This window comes from Nuphar pumila, chromosome 2 (assembly GCF_984573655.1).
Source record: "Nuphar pumila chromosome 2, dmNupPumi1.hap1.1, whole genome shotgun sequence".
Taxonomy (NCBI): Eukaryota; Viridiplantae; Streptophyta; class Magnoliopsida; order Nymphaeales; family Nymphaeaceae; genus Nuphar; species Nuphar pumila.
This window is the reverse complement of record NC_143250.1, coordinates 135,931,300-135,953,718: the sequence shown is the minus strand read 5'-3', so window position 1 is coordinate 135,953,718 and position 22,419 is coordinate 135,931,300. Positions and strand designations below refer to the sequence as shown.

The window sequence follows — 22,419 nt, the reverse complement described above, 5'->3', positions numbered from 1 at the left end:
CTAAAGGAGATTACGTCAATGAGTACAAAATTGTGAGATACTCATTTAAACATTGATATTCTGAAAGTGTTCATCAAAATTTTATGAAATGTCTTATGATATTATAGACTAGTTTGGTCAGTTGCGGGTTGGACTTGAAAGGTTGTTAGAAGAACACTAATGTTGAAGAAAGTTGGGCTCCGTTATAACTATAAAATAAATAAATAAATAAATAGATAAAAATAAATAATATATGTGTGTGTTTTATGTGGTACTAATGAAGGTACTGAACGACTGAGCTTAACTGAAACTCATACATGCAAGCTATACTTATTCAATCCGACGACACTTAGACACTTATATGTAGTCAGCTTGTTGATGGAAATGACAGAAAGGTTGATGTGTAAAAGGATTCAACTCACCGTAGAAAGCTGATGTTAGTCCGAGAACAACTTTTAAAATTAAAATAAAACCTTTTTTAAAAATTTGATGGCTTGAATCCTCCAACCCACAGCACATACCATTTTCTCTACACGGCGTAGATGTATCAACTTAAGATCAATCTATGCCATAAATATCACCAATAATCTGAAAATTTTGTAATCAAATGTTGTGTTTTTCAATGATCCATATAAGTTCAAACCAAGGTTGCCAAACTAGGTAGCATAAGCGAGGAAGAGAAGCGAGAAGCGAGGCATTTTGAAATCTATAGGAAGCGGGAAGCGGGCAATCAATTTGAATTATAAACAAAATATGAAGCAATATGGTAACTGAATAAGAATCGAACAAGAAGAAAATAAAACCTAAAATAAAATTGATTATTCTTACATTTCATAAATTTTCTGTAAAAGAGTTAAATTTTTGTTAAAATATAACAATGATGGTTACCAATTTAGAAAAAGTACATGAAAAGTGAGTGAAAACGCGAGAGGAAACACATGAAAAATATTTAAAAAAATATGAAAAAAGCAAAAAAGAAACATATACCATGTGTGGGAAGCATAGAAGAAACCTCGATGAATCGAGATTCTCATGAAGTTTCAAAAGTGAGGAGCTTCCAAAATGAGTTTTTGGTAAGCGCACTTCCCACCCACCTAAGAAGCTTCCAGTAAGTTTGGTTCAAACCTTTAGTTGCAAATATTTTTTGTTTTATATGTTCAGTAATAAGGTTATGACTTCATCTAAAATCAAACTCCCACTCAAGTACTGCCACATGCACAACAATAAGGAATTGCTCAATATGCAGAAAAATATAGCAGGTTACTTTCAGTTTGTGAATTTGGATCACACACATAACATCAATGGGGAGCTTAATTTTCAAATGATCACTAGCTTGATCGGATCAATTCACTAAGCATTATCATATTACAAACAACTTTATTGACAACAAAACTTTTTGGTAGACTTCACATCGCTAGGGAAAGGAGAAATTTCAGAGATTCAGTTTAACATATACATAACATAAAGTGAGAAAAACTAAAATATCTAAATGTATCTTATTGACATATATATAGGCCATTTGTTTGGAATAACTGCATACTACCCATCATACCCAAAGTGGTCATACTCAGAAGTGTCTTCCCCAGGGAACTGCTGCTCCCTTGCTTTGTCACTTGAACCTCCTGGTGGTCTCCCTGGACTAGAGCTTTCTTGTGGCGACTGGCGATTTGAGGCCTCCGTTGGCATTGTTATGTCATGAATGCTTGCTCGCTTTCGGTCCTTCTTAGCCGAGTTCTGGTGAATGAAGTACTTCTGAGCATGGCTGGCCACTTGGGTCGGCGTCCTTGAGATCACTGCATTCCGCGAAATGCCCCTCCAGTCTCCCTTACCATATAACTTCAGTCCACGCAGAAATGACCTGATACATAACTTACATTAAAGGATTTTAGTTTCAAGATTTAGGGGGGATATAATACATAAGCTCACCTTTTTTATATGCATCTAAGACTTATAACTCACAAACTTATTGTGTTGGGCTGACCAACATAGCCAACTTAATCTGCTTCATTGTGGGCTAGACTCAGGATGGCTTTGCGGTGCAAGAGGTAGTATTGTCAGGTTGAGCCAAGCATGCTGGTCGGGTTTGTTTGTGTGTTAAATCACATTGACAATTGAATACACATTATGATATGAAGTTTCACTACCAACCTGAGATCTAAGTGAGCCTAATCCATCCCAAAGGTATATGTCACAAAAAAAAAAAAAACAAGTTTCGTCTTGATCAGATTGGACTCAACCCATGTGAATTTGATCCCAGAATCATCAAAGTTCATTCCCACCAAGATGGGGCATTCAGTTTTGAAAATTAACAAGCTGCTGATTAGATCCATCATATTCAGGATATATATAAACAAGTTGCCAATACATTCCATGAGCCAATTGAGAATCTATCTATAACTACGCAAATTCAATTCCTTCTTCCTTGCAACCATTCTATTTCTTTGCTTTCCAATGATAAGAGAATAAGTGATAATTAGGTTCAGCATTGGTCCAACCAACGTAAATAACTGCTGATACAAACTTATTTCGGTTAGTGCAAGAACGATGTTCCCTTGCCGAAGCTTAAGCCTCTCAAAATCGTGGTCCTTTGATCCCACGTGAATAGTAATCCTCCTCAAGTACAGGTATAAGGACAGCAAGTTTGCACCTAAAAATAGATCTACAACCAATATCTTGCCATATCAAATGATTTTTACTGCCTTCAACAGCTTTCTTTGTCAAGATTTCAAGTCTGTTTGAAATTACTTTAAAGGTGCTTAATCATGATGTATTTTTTATGCAAAAACTAAATATTGATACATGCAGCTGATCCAAAAAAATGTATTGCCACATACAAAAGTGCTGCAGAAAATGGCATGAAATTATGGATTCACAAGCATATTTCAACAGCACAATGGGCCTATTCAGGTGATACACATTATTTATGGTGGATCTTTGGGCTGCATTCATCTTGATGATGAACGGCAACCAAGGTTTCTTGGACTTGATCCCTTCATCCTACCAACCTGAGTTTGGCGATCCCAATCTTATTGTCCATTATCAACCAAAAGAAAGAACAAAGCTATAGACATCTAAAATAGAAAGCAAAGGATATATTTTCTGCTCAAGAACTTAACCTATGCTCGCTTTCTGTCCAGGGAACTCCTTTCTTCCTCTCTGACTTGTTGGATCTGGATTTTGTGCATGACACGGGAAGCGTGGGACAAACACGTTCTTGATCATCTTGGTGCTGCCATGGCAGCCTCACTCGGCCGGACTCGATCTCTGCTACGTCGTGCAAGAGCTCGTCGTATCGGTTCTTTAGCTCCAATGGGGTTCTTCCACGCAACAGGCTCGCGATCACCCCCCACCGGTCCGTTATGTCCTCGGGGATCCTGGCCAGGGCTACCTCAAAGGCCTTGTTCTCCTCCTTTGTCCAAGCTCTACTGCATGATGGTTGGGTTGCAGAAGTGTTGGGGAAGCCGTGTGGGAACATGTTCATCTTTGGTTCAAATGAAGAGGCCTAGAGGCTCTCTTTGCTTTTGATTAAATAGTTGGAGGGAAGAGACCATAAATTTTGAAACTCTAATTGAACAAGACACTCTAACGGAATAGACTCTCTCTCTCTCTCTCTCTCTCTCTCTCTCTCTCTCTCTCTCTCTCTCTCTCTCTCTCTCTCTCTCTCTCTCTCTCTCGGTTTCTTCTTCCCTTGCGAGCAGGGGTTTCTTGTTTCGGGGATCCATCGTAGGGCAAACCTCTTCCCGGCCGATTTTCCCCTTTCGATCTCAGAACCCTATTCGATCGTAGGGCATGCTGAGCGCTCGAGTGTGTTTCCGTCGACAGGCACCACAAAGGCATCAGGCGCAGATGCAGAGCTCCGATAGGAAGCGCAATCCACGACTCCCATCCCGCCCAAGCAAGAGCAAGCGCAACGGACGACATCTCCGGCAGCCCACAGCCCCACCGAAGCGCCAAAGACCATCCTCATCCTCATCATCTGAATCCCATCGCCCGAATCCTAATGCCACTTCATAGCCCGTCCCAAAGCCACCCGCCTCATCTCTTCTCCTAAAGGTATCCATCGTCGTCGTTTTCTCGATACAATTCAGTCTATTTCTCCTTCTAATGTGGGCTTCATTCATGCTGCCAATCTTTCAGATAAATCTCTGGGATTTTTTTTTTACAACTAGATAGTGTACAACTTCTAATGCAGTCTTCCCACCCAACCTTTTTTTTCAGCTGCTTGATTTTGGCTGTGGTGAGTAGTTTTTCTGATAAATCTCTGGGAATTTTTGAAAATAATAATATTAGAAGTGGAAAAATTGAATCCTCCAAGAGATATTGAGGAAAAATCGAAATGTATTCATTTTCACTGTTTAATTTACTATGATATTTTTATTTTCTTCATATTTTTACTTTTCTTTTTAACAGTTTAAATAGGATATTTAATTATTGTTCATCTTTTTTTATGTTTTAAATGCATTTCTTTACATCTTTGCTGAAAATATTACTGAAACACATTTTTTTTTTTGCATTATTTTTTATTTTAATAATTTAAAATGTCAATATTTTCTAAAAATTTGTCAGAAAACTATAGTACTACATGATCTTGCCTGTAAACCAATATATGGGTTACAACTTAGAGTAGCTGTGATCATTACATGCAGAGTAACGGTAAGTTCCATAAGTTGCTGCTTTAGTGTAAAGGCACCTCCATTCTTTTGTTTACTTTGATAGCTGAAATTTACCTTTGATATATTAATTGTATGATACCTATAATCCCTTTCTCATTGAAGATAATTAGCAATATTACGGTAATAAAACTACTCCAGTAACTACTAATGACTTTAACAAGAAGCATTAACACATTTATGAAAATAAGGGAATAATTGTTGAATCAGGATGTCCATCGCAGTTTAGGTTTGGGTCAGCTTCATGGATTCCATAATTCATTCATGTCCTTTTCTTTATGATTTGTTGACCGACATATGGCGGGGGCCATTCAGACCATGAGTTCACACGTGTGTTATGAGAATGGCTGGGGCCATTCAGACCAACTTGGCCACTCTTGGTAATTGGCAAATATGTCTTGAGAATTCTCTGATGCGCAAGTGTGAACCATGTTGCAAGACCTGTCAAAATAGGCAGTGATAAGCATTTTAGATATGTGTTGCTTCTTGCCTCATATCCATAATTTATTTTAAATACTAGAGAAGTTATTGCAGCAATTGCAATGTTTTTGTCCTCCAAAGAACTGGTCTCATCATTTGATCTAGGAAAGCACCAAGCAGTAAAGAGTGATCATGTTGTTTCTAGCACAGATTCTGTTGTATCTTGTGCAGAGGAACATGCAGCAACTGTTAAAATTCAATCTACAGCCAAATATCAAATTGGAACTTTCAAATCCAGCTTTAGATAGCCTTTACAAAACATTTCACTCATTTTGTTTGATCTTTCATGCTATCACTTCAAAGCTGGGCAACGCCCATTTGTTTTTTGATAAATCTGTGAAAAATGAAATGATAGAAGAGTGTCCCAGTTGCTTCTGTGAAAAAAATTACAGGTGGAAGATTGATTCAGTTGATTGAACTCATGTATGGAGCATCTTATGGGAATTTTAGAAAGCATATGAGTGCTTTCACCCCTTATAAAATCAGACTAATCAGTTTATTTTCCTCCTAACACAAATGACATCAAATATATTTTAATGGCTTTTTATCCCTGCAAGCTCGCTGCTAGTGAAGATGGCAGTGATTCAATATTTTCCTTCTCTTTTTAATTGGTATTTTAATTGATTTTTGGCTTCTGTAAATGTATATAATGGGGAGAATCTTATTGATACATATCAATGTGCTGTTTATTCATGTTCATTCCAACTACTAACTTGGAAATGCTAAATCCACAGCATTTGCGGATTTCTCAGTTTCCTACCATGAGAGTTTTCATTTTAAGCTTCAAGCTTTACCTTAGTTGTAGTAGCAGCTGTGGTTTCTAACAGAAAACTGGTTTCTTATTATATTCTGGACTCTGATGGTATGTTTTTGACATCTGGAAAAACATTTCATATAGAAAAAAAAACTTATTGGTCTCAAAAAAGGCCTAAAAATTTATTAGGTTTATTCTCATTATTTTCTTGCATTCAGATGGTAAAACATAGTAATATACACTGGCCCATGATTTTTTTCTCAACTATGTGGAAAAATACATAAGCTTTGAGATAACTTTGGAACCAAAGATTCTTATGATAGTCTGTCAATACTGTTGCGTGTATGCTCATCTCAAAAAATAATACTATGTCAGTCTCCCGTGTTTATGTTTTACATGAGGAGAAACTGTTACTTATAGGAAGAATAGCTTACTGATATTAGCAATTGGTATGAAAGCATGCAAATCTTTTCTTATTCTATGCTTATTGTTTTCTTGGTATGGCATGTTGAATGATGTTGTCACAGATGCAATTGCATTTCTCTGATTTGGAAGACTAAACTAGCTTCCTGGAACTTGATGTAAGTTGCTAAAGAGAGAGTGTTTGATAGAGCACAATTTGATGGAGAACAAATCTTTTTTGGTTTTGATCCAATTGTTCAAGATCAGATTGGATGAAAATGTAATGTGCACTATGAGATTTGAGAGTTTACAATAGAACCATCATGAAGTTACCATGTAACATTTTAACTTCCTGTCCAGTTTGCCTTTCAACTTAATATCATATATGCAATTCCTTTTTTAGTTTTTTTTCCCCATCTTGCTCTAGTGACCTTTTGTCTTTCTTTCCTGTTTCGGGATTTTCTTGATAAGGTGTTGCATCTCTGCTGCATTATGATGTGCTTGTGCCAACTACTGTACTGATAATAAGGTGCCCCTTTTGGTCTGTAATTTAACTCAAGTTGCTCCATAAATGTGAGCAGATTCTGTTGTTATGCAGGTTTGTAATGGAAGAAAGTGTTGGGTGGCTGAGTGAGATAGCTGGATTGTCATAACATCATAAGCAAGAGGCTGTCTTATTCTGTACTTTTCCCTCTTTTTGGGGAGCTGACACTGAATCAAACATGAACCCTTTTGTTTTACTGCATATCTGTGTGCTTGAAGCCCATATTGTATAGATGAGTTTACCTATACCCACCTATTTGCATGTAGATTCCAAGTTTTGACTTCTAAATTATTTTACATGTTGCCATCATAAATAATGTTGAATAAAAAGTGCTTTAAGTTTATTGTTCATAAAACAATCTTACGTGTACTTTTCTAGTTTTAACGATGTAAACGGCTCAGATTCAGATCGGATGTAGCCAATACCATTATTTGGCTAGTCGGATGGATTCAAAAATTCAAAGACTAGAAAAGTACTAAAAGGGTTCATAAACAGATGTAGCCAACGGCATTGTTTCAGTATTTTTCTCTAGTTACCATGCCAATTACTAAAAGGGTTCATAAGGCCCATGATTAGTATAGGTAATACCAAAAGATACTCTTCAGTGTATTCACCCAAGTACCCCAAATTGAAAACAGAATGCTTAAAATGCCCCTATCATTCTCCATATTTTCCAATTTTACCTTTCTAAACTAATTACCAACAGTGCACAAGCAAGAGAAGAAAATTTTGTGACACAAGAAATGAGAAAAAATGATCCTCGCTTATGCATATACCACAGATCAGAAGAATGGTAACACATCAATGCCTTGGCTGTATTGAGTATGGAAGAAGGGCAGCTTCTTGGATCGAGAACCTGTTTCTTTTCTGGCACATAAATGCCGAACATGCATCCTCGTACACTTATGATTTACCCTTTCTCCCTTCTTATAGATTTGATATGTTGAGCAGAAAGGAAAAACCACCGACTGATATAAAGCATAACCAGAATGGGCTTTCCCAACACACTGGCTGCATTACCCTTTCTCCCTTATAGTACCGTCTGTTCAAGCCTTGTTCACTTCATGGTAAGCAGGATATTATTCCTGTTACCATGAGTAACTTCTTTCTCGCTTACGATTAAAACAGTCATTAATATATATATATATATATATATATATATATATATATATATATATATATATATAGAGAGAGAGAGAGAGAGAGAGACGAAAGAGGATCAACATTATCACACATGAAGATCAACAAAATGTTGAACCCATGAACCCAACAAAATAGAAAACAAAACTAAAATATAGAAAAACAAAAGCAAAAGAAAAAGAAAAAGAAACTACAGCCAGCTAGCAACAAACAACAAAGCCAAGCTCAACCAGGATCCTCTGGAAAAGAAGGAACCACCGATGAGTGAACGTTGTTCAGACGGAAGGAGAGGTCTCTAAGATGCATACGTAGAATCGCGTATACATCAACCAAGATTTTATGGACAAGATTGTTAAGGATGACCGGAATTTGACGGAAAGTAGCAGCATTGCGTGCCATCCAAACAAACCACCAAGTAGTAAGCAACCATGTCTTCCAGATCAGTCTCCACCGCTTGCAACGTCTAATTTCAATAGGGCCTAGGAGCAGATCAAGCGCAAAAGACTCCTCTTTAACAATTACGTTTGGAGATCTCCACGTGCTATTAAATAGGGCCACGAAGATTGGGCAGGACCAGAATAAATGAAAAGTAGTTTCTTCAGCAGCTTGACACAGCACACACCAACTTGGGAACTGAAAGCCCAACTTTTTTAAATAACTGTGAGTCTGAACCCTATCATGCAAAATTAACCAAGCCAAGACCTGAGATCTTGGGGTAGGGCCCTTACCCCATAACGCACACTCAGGGAACCAATCTGCCCCTGGGGGGAGCAACGATCTATACACTTTATGGGTGTGGAACGCACCATTTGGTGCAATAGCCCAATGCAACCACTGATCATAATTACCTGCATCCCCAATTTGATCTCTGAAGGACGATAAGGCTCTCAGCCACATGCTTCGCAAGTGCGAGATCGCCAGCCCCCGGGTTCCATGACGAAAGTTAGATAAATCAGGAGCACCATATTTAGCATGAAGCAAACGAGCACAAGGAGAACCTGGTTGATGGGTCATCCAACATTGCTTGGCCACAAGAGCAATACTCCTCTGTCTTGGAGCAAAAACACCTAAGCCAACCATACGCTTAGGTAACACCAACGTTCGCCAACCAACCAAATGGCGCTTACTCTTAAGCTGACACCCAGACCAAAGAAAATCCGTCATTAAACGACAAATTTGCTTCTCCACGCCCACAGGCATCACGAACATTGACATGAAGAATTCAGGGATAGAAGAAAGAACATGTCTGATTAAAGTCAGACGGCCAGCAATGGAGAGATAAGACGCCTGCCACGAAAAAAGCTTGTTTTTCACTTTTTGAATAGTTGGAGCCCAAGCAGCGGAAGATAGGCGCTTCACTTGTAACGGCAGGCCCAAATACGTCATCGGCAACTCAGAGATTGCACAATTGAAAATCCGTTGACCCGCTGCAAGCATAGGATACTGAACATTAAACATAGTAATAGAGCATTTGCTATCATTTAGGGAAAGCCTAGAAAGAGAAAGAAAAAACTGGAGAATAAGCTTGCAGCCTTGCCTTAGTCCACGCCCCAATTTGATCTGACCACCTCTAGTGCTGTTAATCTTAATCATGGCCTGAGCATTAGAGACCAATTCCCTCACCCACCCAGAAAAACGACGACTAATGCCAAAATTGGATAACATTTGAAATAAGAGAGGCCAATGCACAGAATCAAAGGCTTTATGAAAATCTAATTTAAGAGAAAAATAGGCATGACCACTAAGATGTAAGGAGTGAATGACTTCAGAGGCCAAGATGAATGAATGTTGAATCCTATTATTATGGATAAAGGCAAACTGAGAGTTAGAAAAAAATTGGTGAGCCACGACCTTCAACCTATTAGCCAACACCTTGGCAATCATCCGATAAAGAGCACTCATAACAGAAATCGGGCAAAACCTAGAGATATCAGTAGCAGCAACATCTTTCAGAATTAAAGAAATAATTGCCAAGTGGGTTTGAATAGGCAATCTAGAGTTGCGATAGAACTCATCAAACATGTTAATAACATCAGGCTTCACACAAGGCCAAAAAATTTCGAAGAAATCCACATGAAACCCATCATAACCTGGAGCTTTCCACCCTGACAAACCTTTGATTGCCCTAAAAATCTCATCTTCAGAGAACTTCATTTGCATAATTCTAGCTTGATCTTGCCGAATCGAACCAACAGAAACAGGACCAATGATACCATTCGCAGTAAGTGAAACAGAATATAAATCTTTGAAATACTGAGTGACAGCTGAAATAACGTGTTGATTAAGGAACGAAACATTCCCAATGGTGATTGATGGGATGACATTCCTCCTATGACGATGAGAAGCATATGAGTGAAAAAATTTAGTATTACCGTCTCCGGCCGCAAGCCATTTCACCCTTGCCCGTTGCTTCCATCTAATTTCCTCTTTGACCCTCCAGTTCTTCAAAAGCGTTGATAACTCAATAGATGTGGCCTGCAAACTTTGCAAGTGTGAATCAGATAGAGACTCCGGGGAAGACATAGTTTGATACAATGTTGAAATCTCTTGCTCCCAAGCAGACATTTGCTGAAATTTAACCACGTCTCGATTATGGAGCCAAGCTTTGATATCCTTAGCGAGACAAGACAGCTTCTCATGACACTGGATAGCTGCCCACTGCTCATTGGAGGGCTTGTTCCAAGAGTCTGAAATAATAGTATGAAAATCTGGCTCCTGGAGCCACCATTGTTCAAACACAAAACTCTTGGCGGAATTAAACCCCCCCCCCCCCAAGTAGTGATTAACTGACCATGGTCCGAGATAGAAGGAGCCAGCAAGACACATTTGACATCTGGAATGAGATCCAACAAATTTGGAGTGACAAAAACCCTGTCAAGAACTCTGCAGCATGGGCGAATTCGCCTATTCAACCAAGAGTAACACTCTCCACTAAAAGGGATTGGGTAAAGGTGATGCCGATGAACAAAATCTTGAAAACCTCGCATAGATGGATTTGGAAGAACGGGGTTATTAGAATCATGAATAGACAAAAGGCAATTAAAGTCTCCCATAAGAAAATGGTACTCCCCGTTTGAGACGACGATCCTATTTAAGTCGTTCCAGAAAGCAGGCCTCATGACAGCGTGATTAGGGCCATATACAACAGTGACCACAACCCTCCTGCCACTGTCTTGCAAAGTGAAGGCAACAGACAAAGAAAACAGACCCATGTCCAGTTGAGAAATATTTAAAGATTGCTTCCCCAAAATAAGGATACCACCGGCATGGTTGACCGCAGGCTTAAAAAAATAGTCAGCACCCCTCCATATACTAGAGGCAACAGAGCGAGAAACTTCATCCATCTTAGTTTCACAAATAGCAATCAGGTCAGGCTTCTTCTGACTAACCCAATTCGCCAGAAACCTACGCTTAGTGGGGCAATTCAAGCCCCTGATATTCCAGCAAAGAGACTTTATGACACACAATCTGGAAAAATCCGGGGGGTGTGTGACCTCGCTGACCTTCGTGGAGACCTGCCATCGAAAGTCGTAACATTGAGTGGGTTACTCCTCTTGCTTCTACTACCACTGCTAACTTGTCGGTGCCGAACAACCCCCATACGCTGAGTAGCCCTCGAAGGACCGGGAGAATCACCCCTTAGATCAGAGACAACATCAAGTGAAGGACCTAATGAGCCACCTAAGATAGTAGAGACTACCGAAATGGTAGATACCATATCGACAGTTATATGATGCAGCTGAGATGAGGAGAGAGAGATATCAAGCATCCGGGCTGCCTCTTCAACCTCAACACCCAAGGGCGACAGAGGGGGGGACTGTCGAGGAATAGGTGGAGAGGAAGGGAGAGCCACACTTGGGAGAACCTCACACCTCCAAGAACTACACACAGAATCAGTGACGATAGATGCAGTAATAGTGGCCTCAGTAACGACCGGCGATAAAGGAAAAGGAACTGATAGACCAATAATCATGCATCTGTGAGCCTCAGTCGAACGAGCATTAAACGCCATAATGTGAACCGCCATATAATCAAAGAGCATAAATGGAAAAATAATGAAAAACGATGACAAAATTAACCTTTTTTCACCTTTAGCATGACTGTCTAACCGAGTTGCCAATCCACCTCGAGAAGGGGCGCTAGTCGTGTAAGGCACAGAGTCACTAACAGATAAACCATGATGGGCATGAGCATGTGGAATAATGATAGACTTATCACCAGTAGGATAATATTCAGAATTAGTTGCGGCAGATATCTTAGGGCTCCCTAGCAGCACGTTCGACGGCCGTTGAAAGCGAGAAGCGAGAAGTTGAGCAGACGTGTTGGGTTTGGCAACGAACGTCGAAGATGTAGATGATAAAGCCAGAACCGTATTAGAACAAGATTTCCTGGTAAGCTGCCTTGGCAGAGCATGTGATAACTGGATCGGGACCCAGATAGTCTCAATCTTAATGGCATGAAAAGAAATCTGCAGCTCCTGAAGATCTCCAATCTGCACCCATGGCGAAAAAGAAGTACGTCGCGAAGGTCGCTTAGAACTCTGACAGGCAAAGTGGGTCCCCAACACAGAAGGTTCGTTGGAGTCAAGAGGCTTCCCGGTTGAATGTTGGTGAGAAGCATTTATTCGCTTTCGCTTCCAAAGAGGATGACGACGAGCAAGGAAAGATGAACCACACCTATGTCAGTCAAAGCGTTTCTGAAAATTCAAAGACAAACATGATGCACACCACCAGTCTCCCGGTCTAGCGCGTCGCAACTGAGATCTTGTGCGAAGGGCACAAAAAGAGCGTTGCCATGAAGATTGAACCTGCTGCCAACCCTGATCAGCGACCCAATGCGGAAGCTCTCGAAAAAAGAAAGGCGAGTCAAGCAGCGCCATGACAGAACAGGCTTCAAGAGGCTCTCTCCTAACGACACGGATAAATTTTCTGACGTTCGAGATATGAAGAGAGAGAGAGAGAGAGAGAGAGAGAGAGAGAGGCATAACTGTTGACGACATAAGTCATTCACTGTTAATGGATGCGGGCCCGCTGCTGATCATGCGCGCGATCAGTGGCGGATGCTAAATTTATAAAGAAAAAACCTTTAGTGGGTCGAGAACCGTCGCTAAAGATGGGTTTTCCGCTCAGCACATTAGCAGCTATCCAGGACTGCTACTAAAGGTCCAAAACACAGAAAAAAAGAAAATCGGATGCGCTGGGCATGTCCGATATTAGTTCGACAATTGGGTGTTCATTGTTACGCCCAATCGTGTGTATATATATATATATATAGAAAGAGAGAGAAAGAGAGAGAGAGTATCATCAAACACAACCCGTTTTTGCCGCTGATCATGCCAAATCAATGGTGGAAACATCGTTTTTTTTTAAATGACCCTTTAACTGTATTTTTAGACTGCTACTAAAGGTCAAAATAGCGAAAATTAAAACTATCAGATGCACCAGGTATGTCCGACCGATTTCGAATGAGAAGGGCGATATTACGCCGTTTTCTCTCTCTCTCTCTCTCTCTCTCTCTATATATATATATATATATATATATATATATATATATATATATATATATAAAAGAAGCTTGACTAGTCTCCCCATTGATTATCTCAAACTTGTGTTGAAATAAAGATACGACGTGGACCACCAACGGGGTCTCTTCGTCACCTTGTGATGGGACTTTGCAGGTTCAAAACCCAATGGTATAATCGTAACTGGTAGGGGTCTGCCAAACCCCAGTTTGCCTTTAAAAAAAAAGATGGGACTTGGACCGAAATATGTGGTAATATGAATTGAATTCTCTTCTCTTTTACTGACTAAAGGAAATTACATCGATGAGCACAATATTGTGAGATACGCATTTAAACATTGATATTTTGAAAGTGTTCACCAAAATTTTCTGAAATGGCATGATATTATATAGCCTAGTTAGGTCAGCTGCAGGTTGGACTTGAAAATGCGGTTAGAAAAACGCTAATATTGAAGAAAGTTGGGCTCAATTATAAGTATACAATTAAATAATTAAATAAACAGATAAAAATAGTTAAATAAATAAGTGCGTGTGTTTTATGTGGTACTAATGAAGGTACAGAACCATTGAGCTGAAACTCATACATTCAAGCTATACTGACTCAATTTGACCACATTCTGTAGTTAGTTTGTTGAGAGAAATCATAGAAGGGTTGATGTGTACAAAAATTTAACTCAAATTCTCTGTGGAAAGCTGATGTTAGTCTGAGAACAACTTTTAGACTTAAAACAAAATGTTTTATAAAAATTTGATGGCTTGAAGCCTCCAACACACAGCACATACCATTTGCACAACTTAAGATCAATCTATGTCATATAATATCACCAATAATTTTAAAATATAGTGATCAATTGCCATGTTTTTTGAGTTGCAAATATTTTTGATTTTAGACCGGGTAAACCCTAAATGTGTGGTATATGCATTTGTTGGGCCAGAAAGATGATTTGAAAATTTTTTGTTTACTCGGACCCTTTCCGGTTTGAAACTTGGGTTGAATTGGATCTTTATGAAGTCAGAAACTTGAACTTTACCAGATCTGGACCTTGTAGCCTACTGTTCAGCTTCGCCTCTGCCATTAAGAGGTTTCAACTATACTAATGCAACAGAGATGCAAACGAGTCAGATCCAGAACAGCTAAATACATAGGGAGTCAGATCCAGATTGGATCCATAACAGCAAAAAACTATAAAACCTTTATCCAGGATCCAACCCATTTGGATCCCTATAATGCAGCCCCAAGCCTGGATAAAAAGAAAAGGGTTCACGTCAGTGACAATCAACTGTGAAGCTTTAGGATGCGTGGTCCAGTGTTCGGCGCGAAAACTTATAAAGTGTTAGCCACTTTTTTGAAATCAGAGAAAGTTTTGCGACCCGAATGGCAGAGACACCTACTAGGATGAAGCGCGAGTCACTATTAGAGACTGGTAGATAAACTCAACTATTTAACCATCCCGAGACCAGATCTTTCATATGCAGTTTGGGGGTGGTAAGTTAGTCCATGACAGTTAGGGGTGGCAATTTCTGACACGACCGGCCAACCCGACCCGCCAACCCGCCTCTTAGGCGGGTTCGGGTTGGGCTTAAGCCAACCCGTTTAATAAACGGGTCGACCCACGTAACCCGTTTATTAAACAGGTCGGGTTCGGGTTGGGGGTATGCCAACCCGCCAACCCGTCTGACCCGTTTAATAAACGGGTTAGGCGGGTGGGTCAACCCGACCCGCCAACCCGACCCGTCAACCCGACCCGCCAACCTGCCTACTCGATCCGTCAACCTGCCAACCCGACCCGCCAACCTGACCCGCGAACCTGAAAACCCGTTTACCCGACCCAACCCATTTATTAAATGGGTTGGCGGGTCGTGTCGGGTTACCCGTTTATTAAACGGGTCGGGTTCGGGTTGAGGTATGCTGACCCGCCAACCCGACCCGATTGCCACCCCTAATGCCAGTATGTCGAAAAATTGCAAAAAAATGCAATTTCTTCACAAAGAAATGCAATTTCTTCACAAAAAAAAAAACCTTGTAGCCCTTCTAGTAACCTACAAACATGTATTTCCCCTCTCATTGGCTTCTCACTGATGATGATGACTGAGGGTAAGCTAGCCTTACGGGCATGTATTCTTGTGGTTCTTTTGCTGTTAATTTAAATATGTTTTTTTAAAAATAAATAAATCTAATGATAAAAATTTTTTTCTTCTCAAAAGAAATTCAAAATCTGGCGATATTATCTTTTTCTTTTGGTTTATTTTTTTTTTTTTTTTTGTTATAGTCGTTCAATGAGATGCCCTAAAAGGTGGGTAATTGGAACAGAAACATAGATCTGAAATTTTTGGAGTGGAACAAGAATGTGCTTCTTCTTCTCTATGCTAAATGGCAGCGATAATGATTTGGTGTATAGGTGATGTATTGCCTCTTTGACATTAAGTTAAGAATTTGAAAGCAAATTATCAGCTAAATGCCTTTGAATCAATTTCATAAACAACAAAGCATCATGAAGCACTGTTATAATGCAAAAAACTTTTGTAGATGGTTAGCAAGAAGCTAGAAGTGGACCCTGAACATTTGGTCTAGGGCCCAAACATGGATCTGGATCTCACGTGATTTAGTTGATGCCCAACCTTTTTTTACATGAAAATTTGGTGGAAAAAACAGGATTTTACTAGACAAATTGGGATAAAGGCCATGCCAGACACACAAAACGAGAAATGGACCCTGACCATCTGGTCTGGGCCCATAAACTTGGGCAGTCGGTACAAACTACAAAGCTTGGCTAAACGGATCCAGTGGACCCATGAGATGGATGTCCAAAGAGCCAGCCACGGACCTTTTTCTCAAAAAGAGAACCGGAAAACTTCCGATTCGATTCTACATGGAGTTCCGAGTCGATTTGTACCTATTTAAGCGTCAACACCCCTTCTGCTCTTATCGTCGGTGAACGGGGACTTTCCTCGGATATTCCCAGAAATTCTAGAAATGGCGATGACGATCGAAGGTAACGGGTTTCTTGCCTCCCAATTTCTGGAACTCCCGAAATTCTCGATTCCCATACGGGTGTCCCCTTGTTTATTTATGCTGTTCGTTCCTAGTTTTCTGGGTTTCGCTCCTGAAATCTCGTTTTCTTTACCTACAATTAAGGGATACGAGTTCTTCTTGTCTGAGGAAATCAGGGTTTTTATCTTCACCCTATTTCTCGTGATGGAATTTCATGGGCAAACCAGAGTGGACAAGAAAATATAATTTCTGGTTATGATTATGTATTGGTTTCGGGGTTTTCGTTAATCTTTTGGCTATCGATCAGAATTCCATCTTAATATCATCCGATTATTTGATTATTTCTCCTTTATCTCTCTCAAAATCACGCTACTTGTTCTTGCTTGGACATTTTGCCTTTCTGGTGTAACTTGTTGTTTGATTTTTTTTCTTGGATAATGAATTTAAGATTGTGTTTGGGAATTGGGGGATGCATAACTCGTTAGATATGCGATTAATTATACGATTACAGTGTGAGGGGGACGTGAGATCATCGGATTATAATTGCGGGTTTTAGTTGTTAGGTCGAGTTTTCATGCACGGGTAGTTGCTTCATAGTGTTAGTGTCGCGGTTGATTGCATTTTGGTGGCCAGATTTTTTGTTTACGTTGTCCTTTTTGGAGTATTTCTTCTGTATAGAATGCTATGGGTGCTTTTGGATGTGGCCAGTTATTGAGGAAACTGGGATAAGTGGGGAAGTCGCATTATCAATTATATCACGGACCACATTGCAGGTTCCTCATTTGTCTCAGTTTTCTGGATAACTCTGGGCATCCAGAGACACCCTATAGATGCTTAATGTGTACCCGAGGATTGTTTTATTGGTTGGATATAAGAGGGGCCCTTTCTGGAGCAGCTCGTAAATTAATGGCCAGCTGCTCTTGTGAGGGCCCTGCTAGCTTATTGATATCCCACTTTTCTTTTTGTATGTTAAACTATCCAATATTCACCTATTTGCTTAGATGAAACAGAGTCTGATATTTGAAACTCATAACCCTTCCACCCTTTTATGCTGAAAAGTGGGATACTCTAAGAAGTTGTTGTGGGACATGATACAATGTCCATTTATCCCCCTATCCCCATTACCGGATGTCAGTTAGATCCAAACACACCATAAATGTGTGTTTGCTTTCAGACATAAGTTGCAGTCTGTCCCGAAAATAAGGTTAACAGGGGATATTTCCTTGCTGCACTGTTCAGATGAAGTGCAAGACTGGTTTAGTCTGTTTCTCAGGAGAAAGTGGTTCCTGTGGAAAACCAAAGGCACCCAACTGTTCTAGAATATGCACCTAGAATGTGCACCTTTACGTAAATGAACAAAATTAAGGTATTTAGTTTGTAATCAAATTGTTCTGGTAACTCTTTGACCAATCATTTACCTTATTGAACTACAGAAATAGGTCAACATGCTTGAATGGCTCGGAATTGCTTCCGTTTGCACTTTTTTTCTAATTAATACAATGAGGCAGCTGCAAGTATATTTTGATTTATTTGGGACCTTTAAAATGATAAGACATTTCCTTTAGATTTAGGAAGTTCATTTTTTAATGAAGCTAATTTAGTTAAAAAACTCAAAAAAGAGAATCTTAAAGTTTAACAAGAAAAGTTTTCATATGTTTGACACATGTATTTTTGTCAAAAGTTTTCTTCATATGTTTTCTGCAAAAGAAATGACACTTTTCATTACTAGATAGATGTGAGCCACGCTTGCTTGCTCGCATGCATGCAAGTATGCACCTCTGGGGAAATTCTCTGCATGCTGTAACCAAGTGTGAACTTGAAATTGGGAAGAAATTTTGTGTGTATGCTGTAACATTCAACTCTTAAATTCTTTGTATTGTACTTCAGGTGTCATAACAATTTTAGTTTACTACTTCCTACTACATTATGCCAATGTTGCAGAATGTTTCGTTGCAACTATCTGGGAGGAGCTGCTTTCCCTGTTATATATTTGTGAGAAGTTGCTAGAAACCGCAAAATAGTCCCTCTCAAATGATGATGATGGTGATGAGCATGTATATAATCTGACATTAAGAACTTGAGATTAGCATCACTGTTTTTATGATTAGGATTACTATTTCAGGGATCTTGAGATGGACTCCCAAATTATACTTATGGCCAATATAATTTGATGCTGAGAATCTTAGAATATGGTCCGATTATTTTATCTGGCTTATGTGGAATTGGATTTTTCCTTCTGGAACATAAGCTTATTGTGCACATTCAAATCACAATAAATGCCACATGAGGATGATATATGTTTACAGCAAAAATGTTACACAAAAAGTTATATTTCCACTAATTGCAATAAAAAACTTTACAGCAATGGATTGATCCCTTCTGTTATCGATTTCTTTTAGATGTGGATGCTTGCTTATAGTATATTTTTCGTCCTTACTAACTTGTTTTCATTTTTTTTCCTTGCAATGTCATCTTGTGGTTCGTGATTTCTCGATTGTGTATCTTCTAGTGTAAGCCCAATTGTTACTTTTTATTTTTTTTCTTCTATTTAAGTTTTTCTGTTTCTGATCTTTAACAAATTTTGCATTTGATTTTCTTCTTATGTTGTCCTATTATGCAGGCTTGCTGGACTTGCATTTATGTTTTCTGCAAGCATTCTTTTGCAAATATTGGTATAGTTTGTACTTTGTAGTACTTGCAACCTCTGGTTTTGTTTGCTTTGGTGCACATATCATGATAAAATTTATTCTCGTTTTATACAGAAACTGCTTATTATAGAATTCTTTGCCTAGGAATTTCATCCTTACCTGCTTACAGAAACATGTTTGAGCTTAATTTCAGCTGATGAATTTATTCAAATGTATTACCTCATGATCTAAATGTTTTAGTTTTCTGGCAAAAAAAAAAAAAATGGATGCTCTTTTGGCACTCTTTTGCTGACCTAGTGAAGTAATTTTCAATAGAAAATGATTTCATGTACTCTATTATGGCTTAAATTCGATGCAGTTGAAAATGAGATTTTATGTAGGGTATGCAATTTTCCAATTGGGTCTAATGTGATAGATGGATCGGTTGAGTTGCAGTGTCTCAATCATAGGCTGTTGTGTTCAGATCCCATAAGGAACTATCCTAGAGTTGCCAATCGGGGTAGCAGGAGCGTGAAGCAATTCGGGAAGTGGAAGCGGGAAGTGAGGCATTTCCAAAATTTTAGGAAGTGAGAAGCGTGGGACGATTTAGAAGCGAACCGGAAGCGAACTAGAAGCAACCTAGGAAGCGAGGGGGAAGCGAAAAAAGAAAAAAAGTAAGAAAAAAAACACAGAAAAAGAATGAAAAAGTAAGAGGAAGTGAGCTTCCCCTAAATGGGAAGCGCGCTTCCCAAATTTTTGGCGCTTCCCTGTACGTTTTAGAAACCCCATGTTTCACGCTTTCAAAATGTGCTTCGGGGAAGCACGCATCCCCATATGGTATGGTGCTTCCGGTAACCCTGAACTGTCCTCAGCTTGTCAGTCCACCCAAAAGATATCAAGAGATAACGTTAGCTGGCTCTGGATATTGGATCCAGATCCAGATTCAGATTCAGCGTGAATAGGAGATCACGTTTCCTAGTTTGTGTGGTTTGCTTATAATTGCTTTTTCCTTTATTATTCAGTTTCCCTCTTGTATAAGGAAATGCACTTTTGTATTTAAGTTTCCTTATTGCATAAGGAAATATGTATTGTTGTATGTCACAGGGATTAGGCCGATAGGGTGCTGCACCCGTGTCGACGCGACTCGGGTGTGGCACCCGGTGCGGTCAAGCCGCGCACCCAAGGCCATAAATGTCTAGACCTGGATCCGAAAAAAGAAATGATGAAAGGGTCTGAGCTGGGGATTAGGGCAAAAAAAAACATATATATATATATATATATATATATATATATATATATATATATATATATATATATATATATATATATATATATATATATATATATATATATATATATATATATATATATATATATATATATATATATACCCGCACCCAAGTTTTTTTAAAGTGCCGCATCGCCGCACCTGCACCTATGTGACATAGGTATTGTTGTAAAAAAATGACTGTATCTCATACTCTATAAATAAAAGCATCCTATCTCACGGTTCCTCATTGGGAATCGGTTCAACAACCCCTGTTTTTCTTTTTTCCTCCTACTTCTTGAAAATGTTTTGGACATTGAGAGTTGCCATATTTATTATGGTATCAGAGCGGAAGATTGATTTGATCCATTAAGGTACGTTCTAAGAGATCTTGGGTTTCATACCTTGCTTTTCCAAGTTTTTCATCTCTTTCTTCTTCTTCCTCGTTTTCTTCCATTATCCTGTTATTTTTCGTTCACAATCTTCTTTACGCTATTGTCATATGATTAAGCATATATTACTTGTTCTTCATTGACTTCAATATTTGTTTCGTGTTTTTCTTGTTTTGACGTTACACCCTTGAGATTTTCTTGTTTCTTTTAAATTCCTACCCTGTTGTTTTTACTTTACAGATCTGAAATCTGTCTTAAAGCAATTTCTTATTCAGAATTTCAGATCTGAAACCAGATTACAGAAAATCTGATTTGCTTATTTCCTCTTGATCATCACGTCACTATTTGGTCTTCAATATTAAAAAAAAAGAAAAAAGAAAAAGGATATTTTATATCAGGAACTGTGGGTTTATGAAGAATACGTGACTCTTTCTATCTACCTGGTTTACCGACCAGAAAAAAAGGTCGGTCCAGCTTTCTTTGCATTGACGTGCCAACTTTGTTTGCATTGATGTGATTGATTAAGTATTTCCTTCGTTTCATATCTTTTATGGATTCAATTTCTCAACCGTCCCTTTCCTTTAACTTCCTACTACATTTGGTTTCTGAAAAATTAAATAATTCTAACTTTTAACTTGGAAGAGGCAAATAACTCCTTTTATTAGGAGCAATGTTGTGAAAAGTGTTGAGGCATAGTGAGACGCTCCACCAAAACCAAAGTGGGCGTAAGCCTCAAGGTGTAAAGCGTAAGCCTCAATTGCAAAAATTCATATAAGAAAAGACTAAAAACTCAGAGTTTTAGAAACAAAGAATCAATTATAATTTACATATAAAGCATAAATAAACAGAAATAAACAGTTATGAAAACAAGCAATCAATCAATTACAATTACATATAAAAACACAAATATGGAGGTAGATAACAAAAAAATAAATTAATTTAAAAAAAGCTTGAGCTAATGCTTTATATAATCCAATGAATCCAAATTCATAATCAATAAGGATCATCATATATTACACAAACAAGTGATCAAATCACAACTGTATAATACTTTGAACTTGAAAAGACCATAAGCACGTAACATGGCGGCGTTGCATTTAAAATTCTAGCTGATAAAAAAGAAACATGATAAAATTCCCGGTCTCAATACTAAACATAACTCACAACCTAATGTTAAAATATATATGTATATATATAATCTGTATTGTAATAGTTTGCCCGACAGGGGGCATTTTAGTATTTTCACATGTAATTATAGCTGTTTATTAGAAACAGCTATATTTTCCTTTTCTTTATTTTCTTATCCTTTTTTTTACTTTTTCTTTTTTTGTTTTTTGTTTTTCCATACCATTAGGGGCCCCAACGGTCATAAATTTGACCGTTGGGAGCTCCCCAACGTCTCTATGAAGGGCGCTCCCAATGGTCTCCCTCATTGTTGTATATAAATAGGGGAGGTGTTTTCCCTATATTTTTCAATGCTTTGTAAGCATATTATTAATAATATCCTATTCTTTTACTTGATCGTGTTGCCCTTTGTTGGCTCTTTGTATTGTTTCTTAGTGGACTTTTGCTTATACACTTTTGTGCTTGTATTGTGCCTTTGTAATTGTCCACTCTTGGACTTGTATGTGCTTTTGCACTTTATTCTTGTA

The 22,419-nt window shown here is 38.6% G+C and overlaps 2 protein-coding genes across 2 annotated transcripts in view; one reads left to right on the top strand and one right to left on the bottom strand.

The window, feature by feature from the left end:
• Positions 1-1,518: 1,518 nt before the first annotated feature.
• Positions 1,519-3,460, bottom strand: LOC149847220 (transcription factor SRM1-like). The gene is made up of 2 exons (XM_089993634.1): positions 3,188-3,460; positions 1,519-1,815 (listed from the first exon to the last, which is right to left on the bottom strand). The coding sequence occupies exons 1-2, from the start codon at positions 3,458-3,460 to the stop codon at positions 1,519-1,521; spliced, it is 570 nt and encodes a 189-aa protein (XP_089849760.1).
• A 15,629-nt stretch (positions 3,461-19,089) lies between these two features.
• The window catches only part of LOC149847219 (Vacuolar protein sorting 55 (VPS55) family protein), a 41,983-nt gene continuing 38,653 nt past the window's right edge, over positions 19,090-22,419 (top strand). Inside the window, exon 1 of the mRNA XM_089996874.1 lies at positions 19,090-19,153. Within this exon, the coding sequence (XP_089853000.1) occupies positions 19,121-19,153 (33 nt within the window). The 5' untranslated portion in view covers positions 19,090-19,120. The remainder of the gene's footprint in view (positions 19,154-22,419) is intronic.